The 24338-nt window shown below is 36.2% G+C and overlaps 2 protein-coding genes across 2 annotated transcripts; both read left to right on the forward strand.

Moving 5' to 3' along the window:
- The first annotated feature begins 221 nt into the window (after positions 1-221).
- Positions 222-12613, forward strand: LOC139123585 (chromatin assembly factor 1 subunit A-like). The gene is made up of 4 exons (XM_070689750.1): positions 222-386; positions 4071-4163; positions 8825-9409; positions 11677-12613. The coding sequence occupies exons 1-4, from the start codon at positions 236-238 to the stop codon at positions 12108-12110; spliced, it is 1263 nt and encodes a 420-aa protein (XP_070545851.1). The 5' UTR covers positions 222-235; the 3' UTR covers positions 12111-12613.
- Positions 12614-12615: 2 nt separating this feature from the next.
- LOC139123586 (NLR family CARD domain-containing protein 3-like) lies at positions 12616-19010 on the forward strand. Its single transcript, XM_070689751.1, has 2 exons — positions 12616-18135; positions 18415-19010. Exon 1 carries the CDS (start codon positions 13524-13526, stop codon positions 14730-14732), a length of 1209 nt encoding a protein of 402 aa, XP_070545852.1. The 5' UTR covers positions 12616-13523; the 3' UTR covers positions 14733-18135; positions 18415-19010.
- Positions 19011-24338: the final 5328 nt, after the last annotated feature.

Here is a 24338-nt window from a genome sequence, read left to right on the forward strand (position 1 = left end):
ATGAAGCATTGAGCAGTGCCAAGTTACTAAGCAGCTCTGTTGCATATTAAATGAAGTTTGTAATTATTGATTTAATTTAATGTAATTTAACTCGGAGAGAACTGTGTGTAAGTGGATGAAACCTGCTACTTATTATGCTCTGACAGATATCTGATTGTTCTGTGAAGTGCACTACCATTTTATGAACCTGTTGTAAACCACATGAGCACATTCAGTTCACATCTGGTTTTCATTGATGTTTAGTAATATGATATGCGTAAGAAAAATTATAACCTTTATTATCTTTGATACAGTGAGCCCAGAGTCACATGTTTTTCCAGACGAGGCATCCACAAGTCAAGTCCAGAGTGCACCTGTACCAGAAAGGAAACAACCATATATGCCAAGTAAGCTATATTTTAGTAGTTGACCTAAGTTACCTTTATTTGAGGAAAAAGATCAGCAAAGTTGACAACTCAATAGCACTTTGTTCAACGCTCTCATCTCAACTTATTGCTCACAAGTTCTCCTATACTAGTATATTCAATAGAACATTTAACAGAAAGACTTGTATAAATTTGATAATATGAAGTTACATTGCATGAAAAATAAGCCAAAAACAGTAGTATACAATAATTTATTAAATTAGTTTGTTGTACATGATTTAAAGCAAATCCACTGCATCATAATTAGACATGACTAACTTAGCTAAAGCTGACACATCACCTACCTTAAAAAATATATAATCTTCAGATAGTTCATATACCGTTGTAATTCTTATATTGGTCTTTGATGCAGTAGTGATTTCTGTCTGCATGATCTATTACTTGCAGCACATTCTGTACAAATACCAATTGTATTATGAGATGTGTCGTAGAATGATCCTTCACTTTCAAGATTGCATAAGGTCACTCCCTCTATCAGGGTACCTGATTCACTGCCACCTCCCAAACCTGCCAACCCTCTTACCAATGGATTTTGGTTTGATTAGTGGATTATGTATGTTATATGCAAATGAGCAGATAAATGTAAACAATTGTCAAAATTTTCAAAAGCATTTGCAATAGGACTTTTAAAGGCTGTGAAAACTTCCTATTTACACCTTAACTGAACTAGTACCTCTGCAGGGTACATGGGGTCAAAGAGGTAACTTTGCATCTCAACATGCCCTTGAGATTACACCAAGATACTGCCTCAAAAAAGGAAAATACTGGTAAAGAGTCAAGAGTTAGAAAAAAATGAAACATTTCAACTTCTTGTTTCCTTACACCCACTTATTAGTTGTCAAGGACATGTATCATTCCATGTATAATACAATACCAACATGGTTTGTTCGTGTTATATCAGAAATGAATGTCAATGACATGGCAGACTTTCTAAGAAACAACTTGAAAGGCTCACACATAGATGTGAACACTAGCCTCCCTTATGGCTCTCAAGATGATATTTACAGGGACTTCAAGCAAAGCAATGTCCTTGTAATGGTTTGTTTACAAGCCGATGAATATGAATAATAAGATTAACAACTCAAAGTATCATAACTTTACAGCTCAAACGTAAATCATAATCAATCACAAAATGAAATGGAGCACTTGTGGGCCAGGTTGAGATACTTTTTTCTGAAAACATCTCCATTTACAGCGCGTATCACAGTGCGTCGCATATTGCTCAGCTCTGGGGCCCAGTTGTCCTTCGCTTGTGAAATTTTGACAAACTTTAACGGTTTTCTTTGGTTCGTTGATAATATAATTGAAATAACAGACTCCGCGCTGACCATTAACGTTTATGTATGGGCGCGAGCCCAAGGAAAGCCAAAATTAATGGGTTTGGCAAGCCTCGCCCTTAATTTTTGGCTTTCCTCTTGCCCTTGCCCATAATATAATGTTAATGGTCGTTATTTCTCTAATGTTCTACTGTGAACCTTGTGGGCTGAAGTTGAACATAACTTTTAGTATTTGATCATTAATAGATATAAGTTCAATAAATGCTGTTGCTTGCAATTTTAAAAAGGGGTATAATTTTAATCATGGAGGCATCATCACGTTACATCCCTGAGCTAAAATTCAAAGCTCAAAGGCCAGCTCCCAGTTATTGAGAGGCATCATTAAGGGTACATTGTAGAGATCAAAAACCATTTTTGATGTACTATATTGTCAGTGTTACATAACATGGTATAGACATTGGTTTAGTGTTATGTATTTCAGTCAATGATATCTACTGTCCATGAAAAATCAAGAAAGGTTAAGCAGTATGCCTGAAAAAATACAACATATTTGTAAACAAAAATTGTAATGCCAGATAATTGTCTTAACCCTGTGAGCGCTGTGGTTTTTTCCAGGCAAAATTTTAGTGCAACATTTTACCAATTTTATTAATCTTTCTGTACTTTTTTATAATTTTGGACCAAATGAGCATCGCATTTCATTTGCTACATTTTTTTTCTCAAAATTTGGGCAAAAATCTGAGAAAAATTGACTGTGGTTCATTTTATAAAGGGGACAAAAATAGACTTTGGTGCTCAATTAAATATTATCACACAAGCAGAAAGCGGACATGAAACTAATCAAGTTGATGTAACATAGCATCCTTTGAGCCTGTGTACCAGTACTTGACTATTTGATTAACATCATTACATGTCTCTTTTATATCAAAGCATACTGAGGGGCCAATGTCATCTCTCTGTCAGTCTGTGTGGGTCTGTCTGTGTCTTTGTCTGTCTGTTTATCTATCTGTAGATCTGTCTATTAACCAAGTTTGTGGAGTCACAATTTTTGCAAGTATGGTCAAAATTTTTTCTCTCCAAAAGTTATACTTATCTGATCGCTTTGATATTTGGTATACAGGTCCATAAAGTTAATTGAACTGTGATATATTCAAATTCTGATAACATCTGCTTGTTTTAGCTTGTGTTTACACACGTGAGCTAATGTCATAGCAATGTCTGTCTGTCTGTCCATGTGTGTGTCTGTCTGTCTGTTTACATGATAACTCAAATAGGCTTGAACGAATTCAAGTTTGGTAGACAGGTACAACATCTATTTGCAAGAACTGATTAGACTTTGGTTAGTATGGCTTGCATATTAATGAAGTTATGCCATGTATCTTTTTTTCATATTATAATGGTTACCCTAAGGAGACAGCAATGATAGTGTCGTTATATCAAGAAATACTGCAAAAAATTTCATGAAATTTTCCACAGGTGACAATCTCAGAATATTATGATGATACTGTGAGTGTCATGTCAATTAAATGCCCATTTGCATATTTAAGTAATGAACTTTTGTAATTAGTGATATAACCCCAAAATTCCTACACCAAGTTTGATGATATCTGCTACAAATATTGATCTGAAAGATATCTAATTGTACTGAGAAGCATCGGGTAGTGTCAAGTTAAAAAATTGCATATTTAATGAAGATTTGTTATCAGTCATATAACTCTGAAATAACTGGACAAAATTGATGAAATCTGCTTCAGATACTGATCCGACAGATATCTGACTGTGTTGAGAAGTATTAAGTAGTGTGAAGTTAATTGAGAGTTCATTTGCATATTTAATGAAATATGTAATAGTGATATAACTCTGAAATTATGGCACCAAATTTAGTGAAACCTGCTACAGATATTGATATGATTAATATCTAATTGTCGCGTGAATCACTGAGCAGTTTCAAGTTAATTAAGGGGCCATTTGCATATTTAAGGAACTTTGTAATCAGAAATATTACTCCAAAATTGCAGAATTAAATTTTTTGAAACATGCTACAGATGTTTATGTGATAGACATCTAAATGGCCCATGAAGCATTGAGCAGTGCCAAGTTACTAAGCAACTCTGTTGCATATTAAATGAAGTTTGTAATTATTGATTTAATTTAATGTAATTTAACTCGGAGAGAACTGTGTGTAAGTGGATGAAACCTGCTACTTATTGTGCTCTGACAGATATCTGATTGTTCTGTGAAGTGCACTACCATTTTATGAACCTGTTGTAAACCACATGAGCACATTCAGTTCACATCTGGTTTTCATTGATGTTTAGTAATATGATATGCGTAAGAAAAATTATAACCTTTATTATCTTTGATACAGTGAGCCCAGAGTCACATGTTTTTCCAGACGAGGCATCCACAAGTCAAGTCCAGAGTGCACCTGTACCAGAAAGGAAACAACCATATATGCCAAGTAAGCTATATTTTAGTAGTGACCTAAGTTACCTTTATTTGAGGAAAAAGATCAGCAAAGTTGACAACTCAATAGCACTTTGTTCAACGCTCTCATCTCAACTTATTGCTCACAAGTTCTCCTATACTAGTATATTCAATAGAACATTTAACAGAAAGATTTGTATAAATTTGATAATATGAAGTTACATTGCATGAAAAATAAGCCAAAAACAGTAGTATACAATAATTTATTAAATTAGTTTGTTGTACATGATTTAAAGCAAATCCACTGCATCATAATTAGACATGACTAACTTAGCTAAAGCTGACACATCACCTACCTTAAAAAATATATAATCTTCAGATAGTTCATATACCGTTGTAATTCTTATATTGGTCTTTGATGCAGTAGTGATTTCTGTCTGCATGATCTATTACTTGCAGCACATTCTGTACAAATACCAATTGTATTATGAGATGTGTCGTAGAATGATCCTTCACTTTCAAGATTGCATAAGGTCACTCCCTCTATCAGGGTACCTGATTCACTGCCACCTCCCAAACCTGCCAACCCTCTTACCAATGGATTTTGGGTTTGATTAGTGGATTATGTATGTTATATGCAAATGAGCAGATAAATGTAAACAATTGTCAAAATTTTCAAAAGCATTTGCAATAGGACTTTTAAAGGCTGTGAAAACTTCCTATTTACACCTTAACTGAACTAGTACCTCTGCAGGGTACATGGGGTCAAAGAGGTAACTTTGCATCTCAACATGCCCTTGAGATTACACCAAGATACTGCCTCAAAAAAGGAAAATACTGGTAAAGAGTCAAGAGTTAGAAAAAAATGAAACATTTCAACTTCTTGTTTCCTTACACCCACTTATTAGTTGTCAAGGACATGTATCATTCCATGTATAATACAATACCAACATGGTTTGTTCGTGTTATATCAGGAATGAATGTCAATGACATGGCAGACTTTCTAAGAAACAACTTGAAAGGCTCACACATAGATGTGAACACTAGCCTCCCTTATGGCTCTCAAGATGATATTTACAGGGACTTCAAGCAAAGCAATGTCCTTGTAATGGTTTGTTTACAAGCCGATGAATATGAATAATAAGATTAACAACTCAAAGTATCATAACTTTACAGCTCAAACGTAAATCATAATCAATCACAAAATGAAATGGAGCACTTGTGGGCCAGGTGAGATACTTTTTTTCTGAAAACATCTCCATTTACAGCGCGTATCACAGTGCGTCGCATATTGCTCAGCTCTGGGGCCCAGTTGTCCTTCGCTTGTGAAATTTTGACAAACTTTAACGGTTTTCTTTGGTTCGTTGATAATATAATTGAAATAACAGACTCCGCGCTGACCATTAACGTTTATGTATGGGCGCGAGCCCAAGGAAAGCCAAAATTAATGGTTTGGCAAGCCTCGCCCGTTAATTTTTGGCTTTCCTCTTGCCCTTGCCCATAAATAAATGTTAATGGTCGTTATTTCTCTAATGTTCTACTGTGAACCTTGTGGGCTGAAGTTGAACATAACTTTTAGTATTTGATCATTAATAGATATAAGTTCAATAAATGCTGTTGCTTGCAATTTTAAAAAGGGGTATAATTTTAATCATGGAGGTATCATCACGTTACATCCCTGAGCTAAAATTCAAAGCTCAAAGGCCAGCTCCCAGTTATTGAGAGGCATCATTAAGGGTACATTATAGAGATCAAAAACCATTTTTGATGTACTATATTGTCAGTGTTACATAACATGGTATAGACATTGGTTTAGTGTTATGTATTTCAGTCAATGATATCTACTGTCCATGAAAAATCAAGAAAGGTTAAGCAGTATGCCTGAAAAAATACAACATATTTGTAAACAAAAATTGTAATGCCAGATAATTGTCTTAACCCTGTGAGCGCTGTGGTTTTTTTCCAGGCAAAATTTTAGTGCAACATTTTACCAATTTTATTAATCTTTCTGTACTTTTTTATAATTTTGGACCAAATGAGCATCGCATTTCATTTGCTACATTTTTTTTTCTCAAAATTTGGGCAAAAATCTGAGAAAATTGACTGTGGTTCATTTTATAAAGGGGACAAAAATAGACTTTGGTGCTCAATTAAATATTATCACACAAGCAGAAAGCGGACATGAAACTAATCAAGTTGATGTAAACATAGCATCCTTTGAGCCTGTGTACCAGTACTTGACTATTTGATTAACATCATTACATGTCTCTTTTTATATCAAAGCATACTGAGGGGCCAATGTCATCTCTCTGTCAGTCTGTGTGGGTCTGTCTGTGTCTTTGTCTGTCTGTTTATCTATCTGTAGATCTGTCTATTAACCAAGTTTGTGGAGTCACAATTTTTGCAAGTATGGTCAAAATTTTTTCTCTCCAAAAGTTTACTTATCTGATCGCTTTGATATTTGGTATACAGGTCCATAAAGTTAATTGAACTGTGATATATTCAAATTCTGATAACATCTGCTTGTTTTAGCTTGTGTTTACACACGTGAGCTAATGTCATAGCAATGTCTGTCTGTCTGTCCATGTGTGTGTCTGTCTGTCTGTTTACATGATAACTCAAATAGGCTTGAACGAATTCAAATTGGTAGACAGGTACAACATCTATTTGCAAGAATGATTAGACTTTGGTTAGTATGGCTTGCATATTAATGAAGTTATGACATGTATCTTTTTTTCATATAATAATGGTTACCCTAAGGAGACAGCAATGATAGTGTCGTTATATCAAGAAATACTGCAAAAAAATTTCATGAAATTTTCCACAGGTGACAATCTCAGAATATTATGATACTGTGAGTGTCATGTCAATTAAATGCTCATTTGCATATTTAATGAACTTTTGTAATTAGTGATATAACCACAAAATTCCTACACCAAGTTTGATGATACTGCTACAAATATTGATCTGAAAGATATCTAATGTACTGAGAAGCATCGGGTAGTATCAAGTTAAAAAATAACTTATTTGCATATTTAATGAAGATTTGTTATCAGTCATATAATATATATCCCAACACCATGCCTCCAAGTCAATTACTGCTTACCAACAACCAACTACTTCAACTGGCCTCAAACTTGAGGAGCTTCAGTGTCCTTGACGCTATTTTTTCTCCTTGTCTGTGGTTTTACCTTGCCTTGTTCGGTATGGAAACCCTCCAGTATATTTGTCAACTGTACCTTTCAATTAGCACCCGTTTATGTCGTTTTCTCGTTCGCCGAAATAAAATAGCTCTTCTCAAGAAGCCATCGAAAATTAAATTTATAGACACAATTATTATTGAAATATAAACGTTTGAATAACAATGTTGAACTCTGTTGATATCGTTTGCAATGAATGCTGTACTACTAGCGACATAATAATGATCGTATTGATCAGCTGATACCATGCAGCTCGCTGATCATGCTGATGTCGATGCATGAACATTTCTTTTTCTTCATCTCTGGCATATCACCGTGTCGGCTTCTTGAATGGCATTATATTTAAAGGTGATGTTTCAAGTTTGATATAGACGGTAGGGATGCAGTTCGTTTTCATTTCCTTCGAATATACATTGTTTTTCAAATCAAAATTGAACCTTGAAAGTGCTGGTCATTTTTGTGCTGAACGTGCGTGTTCAGTGCAGTGCAGTGTGGAGTGCATGTAATGTGTACACTGGCTTCAAACTCAGTGTAAATTTCCTTTTTTATTCGTTTTCTACAACTACAAATTCACTGGCATGCCAAAACTATAAGATAATAGCAATAATGCACCCCCTCCCAGCTCATAATGGACAAAAGCAAACTTTGCACGACACAATGTACCAGGCGAAGCCGAGTACATTATGGAGTGCAAAGTTTGCTTTCGTCCATTATTAGCCGGGAGGGGGTGCATGTCGCTTAAATATTTAGCAGTATCATGTCAATTATTGAATTTTCGTAATAAGGCTGATATGTCAAGAAATAGTACATCAAATTTAATAAAACTTGGTACAGATGTTGCGTTCACATTGCTTTAACAATGAATAAAGACATTTATCAGTGTCATGTTAATTGATTTTAATTGCATATTTAATGAACTATCCTAATTAAAGTGATACATCCACAAAGGCTGCATCAAATTTGATAAAACTTGGTACAGATGTTGATATCAGTGTTGTAAATACAATTTAATGACACTTAGCGGTATCATTTAAATTAATTGCAAATGTGCATAAACATAATGAATATCTGTTTTCAAGGTGAATTTCTATAAGCACTGCATCAAACTTTATGAAATATGGTACAGATGATAATCTGTCAGTACTTTAATAGGATGCAAAAATGTTTGTCATGATCCTTTAGATTAACTACAGATTGACTCATTTGATGACATTTGTAATTAATTAGGATGGCAGCCTAGATTAGTTTTATGTTTCATCACCATGTAACTCCTTGTTAGCCATTAAACCTCACCTGTATTGCAGTGTTTTTAATCACAGGCTCAATTAATGGAGAGGACTCTACCCTCTCCAAGAACTTGGAATCAAAGTACCATTAACAAGTGGGGACTGTGTCATCAACGATGACTTGTTTTCTCAATTGTATTTAATCTTCATGCAGAATCAGATACAGCACTTCTGAATGGATAATAATTACATTTTGTATTTTCTCACAGCAATCTGCTGTGAAGCAAATCTTGAAATTGCAGAAAAGAAAATGAAGATGGAGACTACTCTACTGATGGAGAGAGAAAGGCAACAGTTTGAACTTCAGAAGGAGAGAGACCGCCACCAACTTGAACTTCAAAAGGAAAGGGTCAACCAACAACTTGAACTTCAAAAGGAGACAGACAAGCAACAACTGAAACACCAAAAAGAGAAAGACCACCAACAATTCAAGAAAGAAAATAAGGAAATGTTACGGGCTAAACTTGAAAAGCTTTATGAACTTGAAGTAGACAGACTCATCGCTAGAAATAGCCCAGATATAGAGAAAGAGTTAGAAAATGCATATGAAAAGTTTAAGGCAAGGTTAGATAAAATTACTGAAGGCTCCTTGCAGTTCATGCTTAGTTTTCTTTCAGAGGAAGACATTGACTATTTCTGGCAGAAATACAAGGCAGCTGAGGTGGAGGAAGTCATCAGTGGTATTCTAATAACACCAGAGATGAGATCACTAGCAGAGGAAGCTGGGTGTACTGTCAGAATCAGACTGAAGATTGATGAGAAGGAGTATGAGCTTGTCAAGGAAATACTAAATGGTAAGTATTATCACTATTGTAAGGTAATTTCAGTTACTGCAGTGTACACAGACATGGTCATATATTATTTACATTTTTATGAGCAATACACAACAATTCATAAATATTTTCGTAGATTGAGTACTTCAGTAAAAGCTATATTTAGCTTTACAGTCGACATGATTGGACAATAAGGAATTTAAGTAAAAGCCAGTGTATAATCCATTATAGATACTTTATATGGTTTGCAGTTTTGTTCCATATTGATAAAGAAACTTGCATATCAGTAGTATGTGAAATCACACCATAGTGGTATCTTGGAAGCTTTCTCAGCTGTGAAAGGTAACAAATAACAGTGTGAACTTCCTTAAGCAGCACAATGTGCATGCTCAGAAAAATACTTTGCCTTCAAATTTATGGAATATGCATCTACATGTACGCTTTAGTGGACCTTTACTTGACTAGTAAAATAACATTCATTTATCACTCCAAATCATTTTTAGCTCACGTGTGTAAACACGTGGGCTATTGTCATAGCGATGTCTGTCTGTCTGTCCGTGTGTGTGTGTGTGTGTGTGTTAGTGTGTGTGTGTGTGTGTCTGTCTGTCTGTCTGTTTACACGATAACTCAAAAACGCCTGGACGGATTCAAGTCAGATTTGGTACACAGGTACCATGTGCTACTTGCAAGAACTGATTAGATTTTGGTTAGTGTGGCTTGCATATTAATGAAGTTATGCAGTATCGTTTTTTTCCATACAATGGTTTCCCTATGGAGACGGTAATGACAGTGTAGACATATATCAAGAAATACTGCACAAAATTTCATGAAACTTTTCACAGATGACAATCTGAGAACATTATGATGATACTGTGAGTGTCATGTCAATTATCTTCTCATTTGCATATTTAATGAACTTTTGTTATTAGTGACATAACTCTGAAATTCCTGCACCAAACTTGATGATACTTGCAACAAATATTGATCTGATATATATCTAATTATACTTAGAAGCATTAGGCAGTGTCAAATTAATAAATAGCTCATTTGCATATTTTATGAGGGTTTGTAATTAGTCATATAACTCCGATATAACTTCACCAAATGTGATGAAATCTGCTGCAGATACTGATCCGACTGATATCTAACTGTAGTGTAAAGCATTTAGTAGTGTTAAATTAATTAAGGGTTCATTTACATATTTAATGAACTTTGTAATTAGGTATATAACTCTGAAATTACGGCACCCAAGTCAGTGAAATTGGGTACAGATATTGTTTTGATACATATCTAATTGAACTAAGAAGCATTTGGCAGTGTCAAGTTAACAAATAGGTCATTTGCATATTTTATGAAGTTTAGTAATTAGTGATATAAGTCCAAAATAACTGCACCAAATGTGATGAAATCTGCTGCAGATACTGATCCGACAGATATCTAATTGTGGTGTAGAGCATTTAGTTGTGTGAAGTTTATTGAGGGTTCATTTGCATATTTAATGAACTTTGTAATTAGTGATATTACTCCAAAATTAAAGCATTAAATTTGATGAAACTTGCTACAGATGTTGATCTGATAAATATCCAATAGTACTGAGAAGCATTGAGCAATGTCAAGTTAATAATTAGCTCATTTGCATATTCCATGAAGTCTTATAATTAGTCATATAACTCCGAAATAACTGCATCAAATGTGATGAAACTGCTGCACATACTGATACGACAGATATCTAAATGTGTTGTAAAGCATTTAGTAGTATGAAGTTAATAAAGGGTTCATTTGCATATTTAATAAACTTTGTAATTAGGTATATAACTCTGAAATTTCGGCACTAAAATTTTGTGAAACGTGCTACAGATATTGATTTGATAAATATTGAATTGTGCTATGAATCATTGAACAGTGTCAAGTTAATGTAGGGTTTATTTGCATATTTAATGAACTTTGTAATAAGTGACATTACTCTAAAATTACAGCATTAAATTAAATAAAACGTGCTACAAATGTTGATCTGATGGATATCTAATTGTCCCATAAAGCATTGAGCAGTGTCAAGTTAATTGACAGCTCATTCGCATATTAAATAAAGTTTTGTAATTAGTGATTAAACTCTGAGAGTACTGTGTGAAGTTTTAAAAAAACCTGCTACATATAGTGATAACATATATCTTATTGTTCGGTGAAGCGCACTACTATTAATGAACCTGTTGTAAAACACGTGAGCATATGCAGTTCATATCTGGTTTGATATACATCTGCATGTTATGTTATCTTCTTTTTACATACAGACATTTCTGCAGTGTACACTTTCTCAAAGAAGACCTGGGTCAGAACCGTTGCTTTTAATGACTGGGAGAGATACGTACTGAATCATGTACACGAAAACCAAGCTGAGTACTTGATACAACAGTCAAGATTTCATCCAATTTTGAGTGAGTTGAGAGATGATGAGTTTTTCTTTCCTTCATTTGTATCCTACTGGTATGAAAATATGTACAATTTACCATCAACTTTGACAGAGGCAACTGAATATGCAATTAAACTCTGTTTACCACTGAAACAACTTGAGGTTAGGAATGTTTTTAAAACAGCGGAAGATACACTCCACGAAATTGGAAAGCAGGCATTTGAGAACTATCCACAGAGACCATCATCCCTAATTCAGCTTGCTTATTCCCATGATCGTACTGGTTCATTTTTTTTGACTTGTCAAATAATATAGCACAGTACCGCATACTTTTTTTCATAATGAAGCCCCCTCATTCAATGACATTTTGGAATCAGTTCATACTGGTATATTTTATGCATTGGCAGTGTACTGGAGCAAAACGGAAAATGCAATGCCAAGAAGGTCTACTTTTGAAAAGTGTTTGAAATCTGTACCAACCATACTTTTCTTAGCTGCTGGCATTCTCAAGGAGAAAGCAACATTCTTCTTCATTATTCTCACATATACTATCAGTGAGGCATATCCTGTGAACATGGAGCAGCTATCTCTTCTTGGATGTTGTCTCTTAGAATCTAAGTGTCCTGAAAAGTTCATTGGCATTGTACAGCATCTCATGAAGCCACAGAGTTTAGATTTGTCAACCAGTGATTTTGACAACATTTCTCACTATTGTCTTGAGTCCATAGCATCAATATTAGAACAGACATCAATTGTTGAGAAACTGGTGTTGGTAGCTAAAAATGAAAAGTCAAGCTTATCAGAGAGTTTCAAAAATGACCTTGTTAAATTTCAGATGGATAATGCCAGCTGTGATGTTGCATTCCCAGTTAACAACATGATGGAATTGAAGGTAGTTGCTAGATTCATTAAATTTCATAAGCTTTTCATCACTCAAAGATCAGTCAGACACCTTAGCCAGACTACCTTAAAATCAATTGCAATCAAAGCAACTGAGGACATTTCATACAATGAATCATACAGAACTGGACAAATACTGATCAGAGCATTAGCATCATGTTCATATTTGAAACTGTTTCATTTAAGTGGGTTCAAGAAAAAGTTTGTCCCAAGGTTTTTACAGACTATAATCAGAGAAAGAACACCACTAGCAGTGACCAGGATGGAATTGCCTCAGAATGAATTGGATAATTCTTCTGTCAGAGTAATATTGGAAGCTACCAAATTTTTCCCATTACTAGAAGAATTAGATGTTAGAAACAACAAATTAGGTTGTACAGGAAGTGTAGCATTATTACCTTTAGCTGATAAGGTCAGTGTTTTCATAGAGAATAATGAAGTTGGAGAAAACCTTGATAGACTCTTCGAGTGCAAAGAAGTATCAGAACAGATAAGTCACCTTCAACCATATATGTCAGATATTAAAACCATTGATGACATCAAAAAGTTACAAAGTAAAGCAGAACATGTGACACAACTGAATATTCAAAAATCGTTGCCTGAAATTATTGTTTTTTTGTGATCGAGTCTGGCGTTGTTCACACACCTTAAGGAGCTAGATTTAAGTGAGTGTGGTGTAACTGAAGATTGTGCAATCATACTTGCTGACCAGTTTGATTATTTGCTAGTACTGGAACATGTAAATCTCAGTTCAAATAATATTGGAGATATTGGTGGAACAGCTTCAGATCTGCAGATTTCAGCCGAACAAATATTAGTTGGAGAGGAATGATATATTTGCATAGAACTATTCAAACAAGTCAATATGGAAATATTAATGTGGCTCATAATTTAATAGAGTTGGTTTATGTATTACCGTTTATTGAACACAAACTGAATAATTATCCAGTAGATGTTGATCTGCAAGCAAAGACAGTCACGCTTGACAAATTGACATTCATTATGGAATTAGGTAAAGCTGGTGAGAGAATCAGCATTAGGAAGAATTGGGATAAGACAGAATTTGAATATTTTTGTCAAGGCCTAAGTATTCTCCGTACAGTGAGGCATCTTGATCTAAGTAAGGGGAACATTGGAGAGGTTGGTGCTGATAGTTTGAGTAAAGCAATGGCCCAGAGGTTACCTGAGCTTGAATATCTGTATCTCAGCCATAACAACATTGGAGAAGATACTGCACAAACCATTGCAAGAGGATTTCCTAACCTGACCAATCTCATGTACTTAGATCTGAGTCATAATAATATACATAATTTTGGAGCAACAAGTGTGTTAGGGGTAATTTGGAAGTTAAATAACTTGAGAAACTTGGATCTTAGTCATAATAACATCCAAGGTTTTGATGCACAGATTGTCAATGAGGGGGTGGAGAATGTTTATGCCCTAGAAGATCTTAATCTCAGTACTAATGGTATTGGGAATGAAGGTGCTGAAAGTTTGAGTATAATAATGAAATTTTTCTCTCTTCTTAAAAATCTGTTTCTCAGCCATAACAACATTGGAGATGACGGTGCATGCAGTATAGGCAGAGGAGTTACTAAACTGACCAAGCTTATCTACTTGGACCTTAGTAATAACAAAATACAGGATGTTGGAGCAACGAACGTTGTGAGGGGAATTGGGAAATTAAATAGCCTAAGAAACTTGGATCTGAGTCATAATAGCATCCAAGGTTTTGATGCAGAGCTTGTGAGTGAGGGGATTGTGAATGTCGATGCCCTAGAATGTCTTGATCTCAGTAATAATAACATTGGAAGTGAAGGTGTAAAAAGTTTGAGTAAGGTAATGAAATGGTTCCCTCAGTTGAAGTATCTGTCTCTCAGACATAACAACATTGGAGATGATTGTGCCAAGAGACTGAGTAGGGGAATGGTAAAACTTAATAAGTTGAAGCACATAGTCCTTAGTCATAATAACATAGGTGATATTGGTGCAGAGGAGGTTATTAGACAGATTGGAAACTTGGAACTTTTGAGCTGATTGATCTCAGTCACAACATGATGGTAGACACTGATGCAGAAATATTGGGTGAAGTTATCAACTTCATGGCTACATGTCTCAGCCAAGATCATGAGCATGCTGATGACAAGGCTATGCAATTGAAATATCTTGACCTTCAGAACAACTACATCACAGACACTGGTGCACACTTGTTGAAATCAACAATAGAAAATGTGGATGTTGATCTTTTTGTTGACTTGAGTTGCAATAAGATAAGTAATATTCCAGAAATTGGTAAAAAACCAACCAATAGATCTGAACAAGCACCCGGACCTGGAGTCTTCCCAGAATCTGTAATACATGGGCCATACATTTGGCCAAAACTTTCTGAGTCAGCTAGCCATTCTGACTCAGCAGTGGGTCGATCAAGTGCCCCAACCTCTAAAGCTTCCACTGATGGGAAAGACATAACATTCACAAAGTATGATAGAACCTCAACCTGTGCAATCAGTGACTCCGGTATTCTCATAGCTCTGCAAAAGGAAGTTTAGATCCGGAAAGTGATATATAGTTTGAAGAATATACAACTTACTACGTGAGACAGGGGGTGTGATGATTACTTGGATTTATCCATTCGATAGTGTTCAGTTTTGAACATGTTGTTCATTCATCTGAAATGTACCATAACACACTCTCTGTCAGTTTGTGTTTAGTAATAAAAGATTGCTTGAAATGAACATGTCAGTGTCAAAAGATGCAAATAAATAAAAAAGGGTAAATCCTGCAAATTGCTGAAACTCTGTATTCACAGGCCAGATTTAGTTGACACTTGTTGGATTGCAGGGCTTGAAATTAACTTTTTCCCTGTTAGTCAACTTGGGCTACCATTTTTAGCTCGTATTTGGTATGTACCCGGTATATAAATACCAAAAAGAGCTTATATGGTGAGTTGGTGGCGTCTGTATGTATATATGTGGGGATGTATGTCCGTCACACGCAAAAGCTCCCAAAACGCCGCACCTACCATCACAGTATTTGGTGTACAGGTAGACCCAGGGGTTGAGATGTGACGTTGTTCAAATGAAGATGTCAGTGTCATAAATATGCAAATGAAGTAAGAACAAGGGGAAAATATGGGGGAGTGGTGGCATTAACTGAAACAGCCCACACATCTGACTTGCAGATTCTGTAATCTCTAATCTGTTTGTATGCAGAGTACCTATTATGTGTAGGAGTGGTGGCAGTGACTGAAACAGGCTACTCCACTGACCTTGAGTCATATGAACTGATACATATTGCAGACCTGCTGAAACCATGAATAACTGTGTTGAAACATTTCTCTGCTAAGCCTGTTCCTAAAGTTGACCTCCAGTACCTACAGTTTCAGCCCTTATTTACTTTGGTCATTCTTGTTTTTCTGGTTTAAATATTTCTTGATGGACCTATTCAAACCAAATATGAGCAAACTGTCCTTGACGGTATTTTTTGAAGTTGGTAGCCTGGGGACAATGGCTGGTAGCCCCAGGCATTTTGTAGTTTAGGGATATTATTTTTCCATAACCAGACAGAAAGAGCTATTTTTCAAGATTCTGCACATGAAGTGAATTTTCTAGTCATTTGATATGAATACTTGCACACAAGGCGTGGTAATACGGTATAATGGACTACAGTGTCACTCAAAAGTTCGATGACTTCTTTACAACCTGTTTCATATAGTCAGCGTTGTATGCATATTTTGATAGTCAGCATGACAAAGAATTTCTGTCAGGCTGCCCCATGAGACATACTGAAGCACAGCAGGGCTAAAAATAGAGCATGGGCTTTCTGGGGATGAGACAATAATGTCGGTGTAACTGTCATTGATACATTATGAAATAAATGCAGTGAAAATGCATTTTCACTGGCCATCATTTCCTGTGCCTGTCATCAAAGAGCATCGGTTTAGATATTGAAACTTGTTGCACAATTCCACAATTAGAGCAGGGTAATGACAGTTAAAAATACCTGATCACCATATATTAATTCCTTTCTCTTTCTTTGATCCTCATATATTTCCTTTGTTTCTAGGATATATATCTACAGTTATACCAACAGTTACGTTGTTTTATTGTCTTTTGTTAACGTTTTCAACACAGGTCCAATATATGTCCTTTACTCATTATAGCCATGTCACTGATCATTTGTGTTTCCATCATAACAGTTGGACACAGATTTCATGCCAAAGCCAAAATCATCCATTCAGTTGCCTCTGTCAAATTTTGGGAGAGAGTTAAAGATTCATTGACAGTGTTCACCTGGTCATACGATATAGGTTGAAAATGTAGCAATTATTTCATATTGCTTACATTCTATATGATCCTTCTAATATGTAAAACCTACGGTTAAATCAGGGTCAGAATAAATTGTTCATTAGAGAGTCAGTATCTGGTATTTTATGACATCTGTAACCATGAAAGTAATACTTTGAGTCTGCAACATTTCTGTCTGACCAGATATTAAGCCTGACTATATTTTTACATTTTATCTTTTCTGTACTGCTGCTATATTTGTCAATATGCAATGTACCTGTTGCATACGCCTATAACTACTGTAGAATGTATTGTCACAGTGTTAACTTTGTGTGTCTGGGTATGGGGCATACTGTGAAATAATGTTTGTAATGTTCAACAGACCATGGTATCTTTATATTATGTTGGAAATAGCGTCATGTTAGGTCTTTGCACATCAGAACAAAGTGTAATTTTGCTGAATTGCCTTGAAGAGGAACTACCTAACATACCGGTAGTCAATCATTCAGAAATTTGTTAATAGTCAGCAAAACCACCAAATTAGTTGTCTTTCAGTTATTTTTTACAGTAAATGTCTTTGCTCAATGCAAACACATGATTTTGTTTGTGACATTAAGACAAAATGGATTTTTCCGTTCCCAATATCAAATAAATATTGCAACAGTGTAAGATGAAGCTGCTGTCCATATCTATATGAAAGGTACTGCCATTACAGATTTCAGATCTTTACAGGTATGTACAGCAATGCATGATGAGAGTTGTACACTTGAATTTTTGAACTTGATTTTTGGGTAACAACTGTAAAATGTTCATAAGGTGGAACTGCATGTTGCCTACAAGTTTTTTTCAAAGCAAATTTTCATCAACGATTAAAAGGAAACCCCTCATACTATATTTTTAAAAGGTAGAGACTCTAAAGTTACTATGGTAGCACTAGTTTACTCGGAGGATGAAGTGGCTGTATATTTGGGGTAAAAAACCTCAATTTTGTATTAATGTTAAAAATTAATTTAAGTAAAAAACTTGACACTATTTTCTGAAATGTAATTTTTCACTTGAAAGAAATGTATATGTAGAAAAAAACGACTATTTTATTTTTCATTTTCTATCCTTATTCTAAAAGGGCATGGGTTGAAAGACTGACATTCAAAAAAGTGATTAACCCTTTCCTGCCAAGTCCATATTTCACCACCATGTCAAGATGGTTAAAATTAATAAAACACAATGTATTCCATATGATGTATTTTAACATAATACTGTATATTTGAAGGCTGTTGAAAACATAATACTGTAAAGTTGATTTTTTTGGGACAAAAGATGCTATAACATACCAAGCCAAGTGGGTGAAAATACGTCATGTTTTGGCTCATACCGCTTTTTACTGACTTGGCTGATGGGGAAGGGATACAGTTATTACTGTCTGGCAGGAAAAGGGTTAAAGTCAGGATTAGCAAGCTAAATGCCTATTATTCAAAATGTAAGAACTTTACTGTCAAACAATATAGTCGTTTTGTAAATGTAGCATTCACAGAACTTATGTAAACATTTCAGAAAATTTGATGCAGCCTAAGTGGAGTTAAAGTCTTTGGAAATTTGAAATCAGGAGGAAAAAGAAGCCAGGAAATCGGGTGATTTGCCTACATATGCATAAATGAACACTTCTTTATTACACAACTTACGACTGCTTGACAAGCTAAAAGGTGAACTCAACCAATATTTTAATCTTAGTTAACAAATTAATTAAAATTGAATGAATATTTGTAAAACTGTAATTTTTTAGCAAAATATGCTGTGTAAGGTGCAGCGCCCCCTTAAAAGTTAATCTTGTCTGGCTGTAAGGAGAGTTTTGTTTGCCAATAGAGGCATTATTGACTTTATTTTGGTGATTTTACCTTCAAACTGAAGTTACCTGTATTTTACATCATTGTAAATCACAGAGAAATGTTTGCCTCATTGTTACTAAATAAGTCATATGATAAATGTATTCCAAAAATAGAAGATATCTGTAAATTAAACATGTTATATTGTGACAGGGTTTTTCATTCCTTGATATTTATGTACATGTTCCTTACAAAACTGAGTTTATATTCAAACAAGGAAAATGACAATATGTGAATTAACTTGGATTGTACCAGATTGTTGGCAAAATTTAACAAAGTAAATGTTTGTCGGGTGAAAATTGGTACTGGCGAAAACAACAACGATTCAGTGCTCACCAATCAATCAAAATGTACAGGCTCACTCGGAGAAATGCAGTGGATGCAGGGTTGTTGTCCGATTGGGCTAAAATGGCTGTTTTAGGTAACTTTTGGCCTTTTCTCTTCTTACTGCTCGTACGTGTACAGTGCGGCCATGCTCGAGTCTACGCCAGACACACAACTACCCAAAATTCCAGAGTTTATGCTTACACTAATGGAGCATTGTTCCATTAGCTCCACTGTCACTGACGCGGAGCTTATCAAATAGGTTGATTTTCTGTCGTCGTCCCTCAACAATTGCCTTCTCCTCTGAAACCGCATGTCCAATTGCTTTGAAATTTTATATGCAGTTCACTTGGGGTGACCTACGTAAGTTTGTTGAAATCGTGGTGAAATTTGCATATTTGTATTTTTGGGGCATTTTTTGGTGATTTCGGTAAAAAAATCTCTGAAACCGCTTGTCCGATTGCTTTGAAATTTGATATGCAGTTTACTTACTTAGGGTGACTTCAGTCAGATTTGTCTAAATCATGGTGAAATGTGCATATTTGTATTTTTAAGGCAATTTTTGTCATTTTGGTAAAAAATATCTTTAAAAATCTTCTTCTTCAAAACTACCAGTCAGATAGCTTTGATATTTGGTACATATGTCCCTAGGGATGATCTATTTCAGATTTGTTCAAATTGTGCAGAAATATGCAAATTTGCATTTTTAAGGCAATTTTTGCCATTTTTAGTCAAAAAATGTATTTCTCAAAAAGTACTAATCTGATAGTTTTGAAATTTGGTATACAGGTTTCTATAGATGAACTCAGTAATATATCTGTAATTTTGTATTTTTAGGACAATTTTGCCATGTTTGGGCAAAAAATGTGTATTTCCAAAACTACTTATCTGATAGCTTTGAAATTTGGTATACAGGTTCCTACAGATCACCTAATAATATTTATTGAAATTATGGTGAAATCTGCAATTTTGAATTTTTGGGGCAATTTTTGCCATTTTTGGTCAAAAAATGTGTTTCTCAAAAAGTACTGGTCTAACAGCTTTGAAATATGGTATACAGGTTTCTATAGATGAACTAAATTTGATCCTTTGAAACTATGATGAAATCTGCAATTTTTATTTTGGGGGGCAATTGTTGCCATTTTGGTCAGAAAATTTTGTTCTCAAAAAAATACTCATCAGATAGCTTTGGTTGACATGTTCTTAGGGATGATCCGCTGTGATATATTCAAAGTATGATGAAATCTTCAATTGCATATTTTTGCAGCTATTTTGCCACTTTTTCTGGCCTCTGCATTAAGCTATCAAAGATTTCCACCTTCTTCATCAACATGTGTCAAAAATAGTTATTCTCTATAAAAACACAGCGGAGCTATATCGGCCGCTAGGTCCCTTGTTTCATATGTGATAATAAAAGAATGGGCCAAATGATGATAAGATTTGCATCACACTGCCCTTCTTATAAAAATTATTTGGCCTCAGATGACATTACAGTGAACAACTACAGAAAAGATAAGGAACAACTGCAAAAACTCCAAGGATCACCGGTTACATAAATTCTCTTCTGTTAGCCTTATGCATGTCCTTTACGATTCCTCAATGTACACAAGATTATTAATGCAGTCAAAAACACCATAATGTAGCTCATCAGGAGGAGAGGCAAGTGCTCTTTCCAGGTTTCCTGGTGGTCCTTGACAAACTGATTCTCAACAATTCTGTTATAACGTTCAACAATCCAATCCAAGGGGGATACATTGGAGTGGTCCTTGTCTTCTGTTTACAAAGAAGCTCACACATTTTCTGGAACACAGCTGCCTCGAAATTCTGACCCTGGTCAGAGTGTAATTCAAGAGGAACACTGAAACGACTTACAAACTCATCAACCACCTTCCTTAGCTACCGTGACTGCTTCTTGGCTTGGTATTGCAAAGGCTTCTGGCCACTTGCTGAAATAGTCCATAGCAATTATGTATTGGTTCCTCTTTGCGTCTCGTGAGGTGGATCAAGGACATCAATGGCCAACCTTTCCATTGGCGCACCCACATTGTATATGCCAAGTGGTGCATGCTTATTATGGTATGGTCCTTTCCTTCTGGCACACAGCTCACACTTTTTGCACCAGAGTTCCAGTTGATGGCACTTTACCCAGTAGAATTGAGGTCTCACACGAGAAAACATTTTCTTTGCTGACCAGTGCCCTCCAGTCAAGGTATCATGCAACTACTACAGGACCTCTGACTGTCTTGCTTTGGTAGTATCAGTTGCCACTGGGTGATGCCACCCTTTGGCTTTCCATCTGCGATAGAATACATCTTGATGTAGTTCAAGGGAATCCCATTGGGACAAATATGCTTTAGTTATTCGGCCATATGGGGCCACAACACTCCATCAGGGGTGATCTCTTGAATCCAAAACAGTACTTTTCTAATATTAGGATCCCTTTGTTTGGCCACACAGAGGTCTGATACCTTCCTGTCATAAGGCAACATTTAGCTTCCTAGCTTTAGGGATCCTGTACCCACACTGCTGTTTTTCAGACTACTGCACTGATGATTTCTCATTCTGCTGTTCACATTCTTCCCGCCTACTGCAGTGTTTGCACAAGTCTCCACAAGGCCTGCGTGGAAGGCTTTGAGCATTAAGATGGTTCCATCCAGCATGATGATGGATGAATACCAATAAGTCTTACTCCTGTAGTTTCTGGAACCATCTGGCTGTCTGTCCTTCTGGGTTGTGAAACTTCATTAGCCATTGTAGTGCTGAATGGCCTGTTCTAAAAGTGAACTTCCTGTCATATACCGTAAGTAGTTGTGGTGTGGTCAACTGCCCTAACCACAGCCAGTAGTTCTTCGCGAGCAACACATATCGGCATTCAGGGCCACTTAGCACACTACTGCGATATTATAGCACATGTTCCTCTCTGTCCTCCTGCCACTGTGAGAGAACTGTGCCTATTGCACCTTCACTTGCATCTGCGACAAGAATAAGGGGTCGGTCTGGCTGAGGAAATCCAAGGACAGGAGCAGACATCAGCTTCTACTTCATGACATTAAACGCAGTCTCACAATCAACAGTCCAAGGAAATCTGCGAACTTCTTTCTGATGCAGTGGTCTAGCATTCAGCAAATGATATGCCACAAACCTTTGTAATACGAGCAAAAACCGAGGAATGTGTTGACTTCCCTAACATACGATGGAGTAGGCCACTTGGAAACTGCTTTTGTCTATGTCAGTTGTTACACCAGCCTTACTGACAACATATCCAAAGAAGGCAACTTGCGTCTGAATAACTCATACTTCTTGGGACAGAGCTTCAGCCTAACTATTTGCAAGTGATTCATGACCTGCCTCAAGTGGCTCAGTTCTTCATCAAAGCTCTTCCCCTGCACAATGATATCATCCAGACAGACCAGCACCACAATCCATGGCAGAACCCAAAGAACTTGCTCCATCAGCCTCTCAAAGGTGGTGGGTGCATTACATAATCTGAAGGGCATCACAACAAACTTCCACACACCACTCCCAGCAGTAAAACTGTGTCTTCTCCCGATCTTCTTCTGCCACTTCTACCTGCCAGTATCCACTCTTAAGATCCAATGTGGAAAACCATGGAGAGCCTGCTAGAGAATCAAGGGTTGTGTCAATTCTGGGCAGTGGTATGAGTCTTTCCGAGTGACCATGTTTAACTTTCTGTAGTTTACACAGAATCTTTTGGACCCCTCTTTTTTACCAGCAAAATATGTGCCGCCCATGGGCTCGTTGATGGCTCTATAACTCTTTCTGTTTTACATCTCATCAATCTATGGCGGCCTCAGCTTGTTTCACAGGCAGTAGTCTTCTTGGCCTTTGTCTGATGGGTACTGTGCTACCTATATGTATTGTGTGCTTCACATTACCTGTTCTGCCCAAGTCCTTGTTGCCCCTGGAGAACACATACTTAAATTCTATTAAGACCTTTCTTAAAGAATCACACTGTTCCTTGGAAAGCCGGTCACAGCTCCGGGTTACAGGTCTTCCAAATAGTCAGGCATTTCAGATGGGTCTTTGTCAATGGCTGGGTCCTCTATAGGCATACTCTCTGTCTGTTGTCTCCACACTGCAGACAGACTCAACAGACCCCGTGTATTGCCCTTTCTCAGTCTTCTTCTTTGCTGAGTTACATTCATCAGCCGAACTGGTTTGCAATTACCACTTACATCAACCAGTCTTCCCAATGACAACACCATTGCAGATAAAATTTCTTTCAGGTTCCACCAGCCACTGTTCCACAGTACTGTAGATTTCCCACAATTCATTGCAATTTGTATCCTCGGAGATACCTGAGTGAAGTCTACCATCTCTCCCATGTGTAGACAAATTCACAGACTATTTATCAAAATTTTGAAAACGTACTTTTATGCACACCATTCTTCTCAATTCTCATTTTAAATAATTTCGAAAATTATACATAATTGACAGAGGAGATAGCATTTTTGTGAAATTTGCCAGAGATTGTGTCCTCAGCCATACAGAATAATGTGATGGAAAGTAGGGAGACTAGTTGCACCTGTTTTATGAAACAAAAGGATAATGATTTTTTACAATGAAAGTGACAAAAGGAATTTGCATGCTAATTCTAGTTTTCTCAGAGAATGACCCCTTCAGTTCGTCATAACTTGCTGCTCAAAAAGCAAGGCATTTGTAGTACCTGAAGAATGTGACTTTTATGGTTGTATAGTAGTTATTTTGAAACTTTCACTGAAATATCTAAACGTACTTTTACTAGATATAATTTATCAATTATTCTGATGCTGCACATTAGTGCTTACATGCAGAACTGAAAAAGTTTTTAGAAAAGTAACCTTCAAGGATACAAATCAAAGAGAATTGTGGGTAATTTTTTGTACTGTGTGTTCTGCCCTGGTCCAGTTATTCGGCCTGGTATGACAGCCTCACTCAGAGGTGGAATTGTAACACTTCTATCAATCACAATCTGCAGCAAGTGAGCTCCTGAGTTGTCGCTGTCCTAACTGACATATCAAAGGGTACAACAACTTCACCAATCCGCAGGCATTTATTTACCAGGTCTGGTGAACTATTGTGCTGAGCAAAGAAATCTGCACCAAGGAGAACATCGTCAGAAATGTGGGCTACCCAGACATTATGCTGTACAA

This window comes from Ptychodera flava (genome assembly GCF_041260155.1).
Source record: "Ptychodera flava strain L36383 chromosome 23 unlocalized genomic scaffold, AS_Pfla_20210202 Scaffold_23__1_contigs__length_28996876_pilon, whole genome shotgun sequence".
NCBI classification, from domain to species: domain Eukaryota; kingdom Metazoa; phylum Hemichordata; class Enteropneusta; family Ptychoderidae; genus Ptychodera; species Ptychodera flava.

What these genes read in the sequence shown, in the direction of transcription:
- LOC139123585 (XM_070689750.1), top strand. Translation starts at nt 236, where the DNA reads ATGTTTAGTAATATGATATGCGTAAGAAAAATTATAACCTTTATTATC. An exon ending in GAAACAACCATATATGCCAA is followed by an intron (nt 387 to 4,070) that starts GTAAGCTATATT and finishes TCTTTGATACAG; the next exon opens with TGAGCCCAGAGTCACATGTT. An exon ending in GAAACAACCATATATGCCAA is followed by an intron (nt 4,164 to 8,824) that starts GTAAGCTATATT and finishes ATTTTCTCACAG; the next exon opens with CAATCTGCTGTGAAGCAAAT.
- LOC139123586 (XM_070689751.1), top strand. Translation starts at nt 13,524, where the DNA reads ATGATATATTTGCATAGAACTATTCAAACAAGTCAATATGGAAATATT.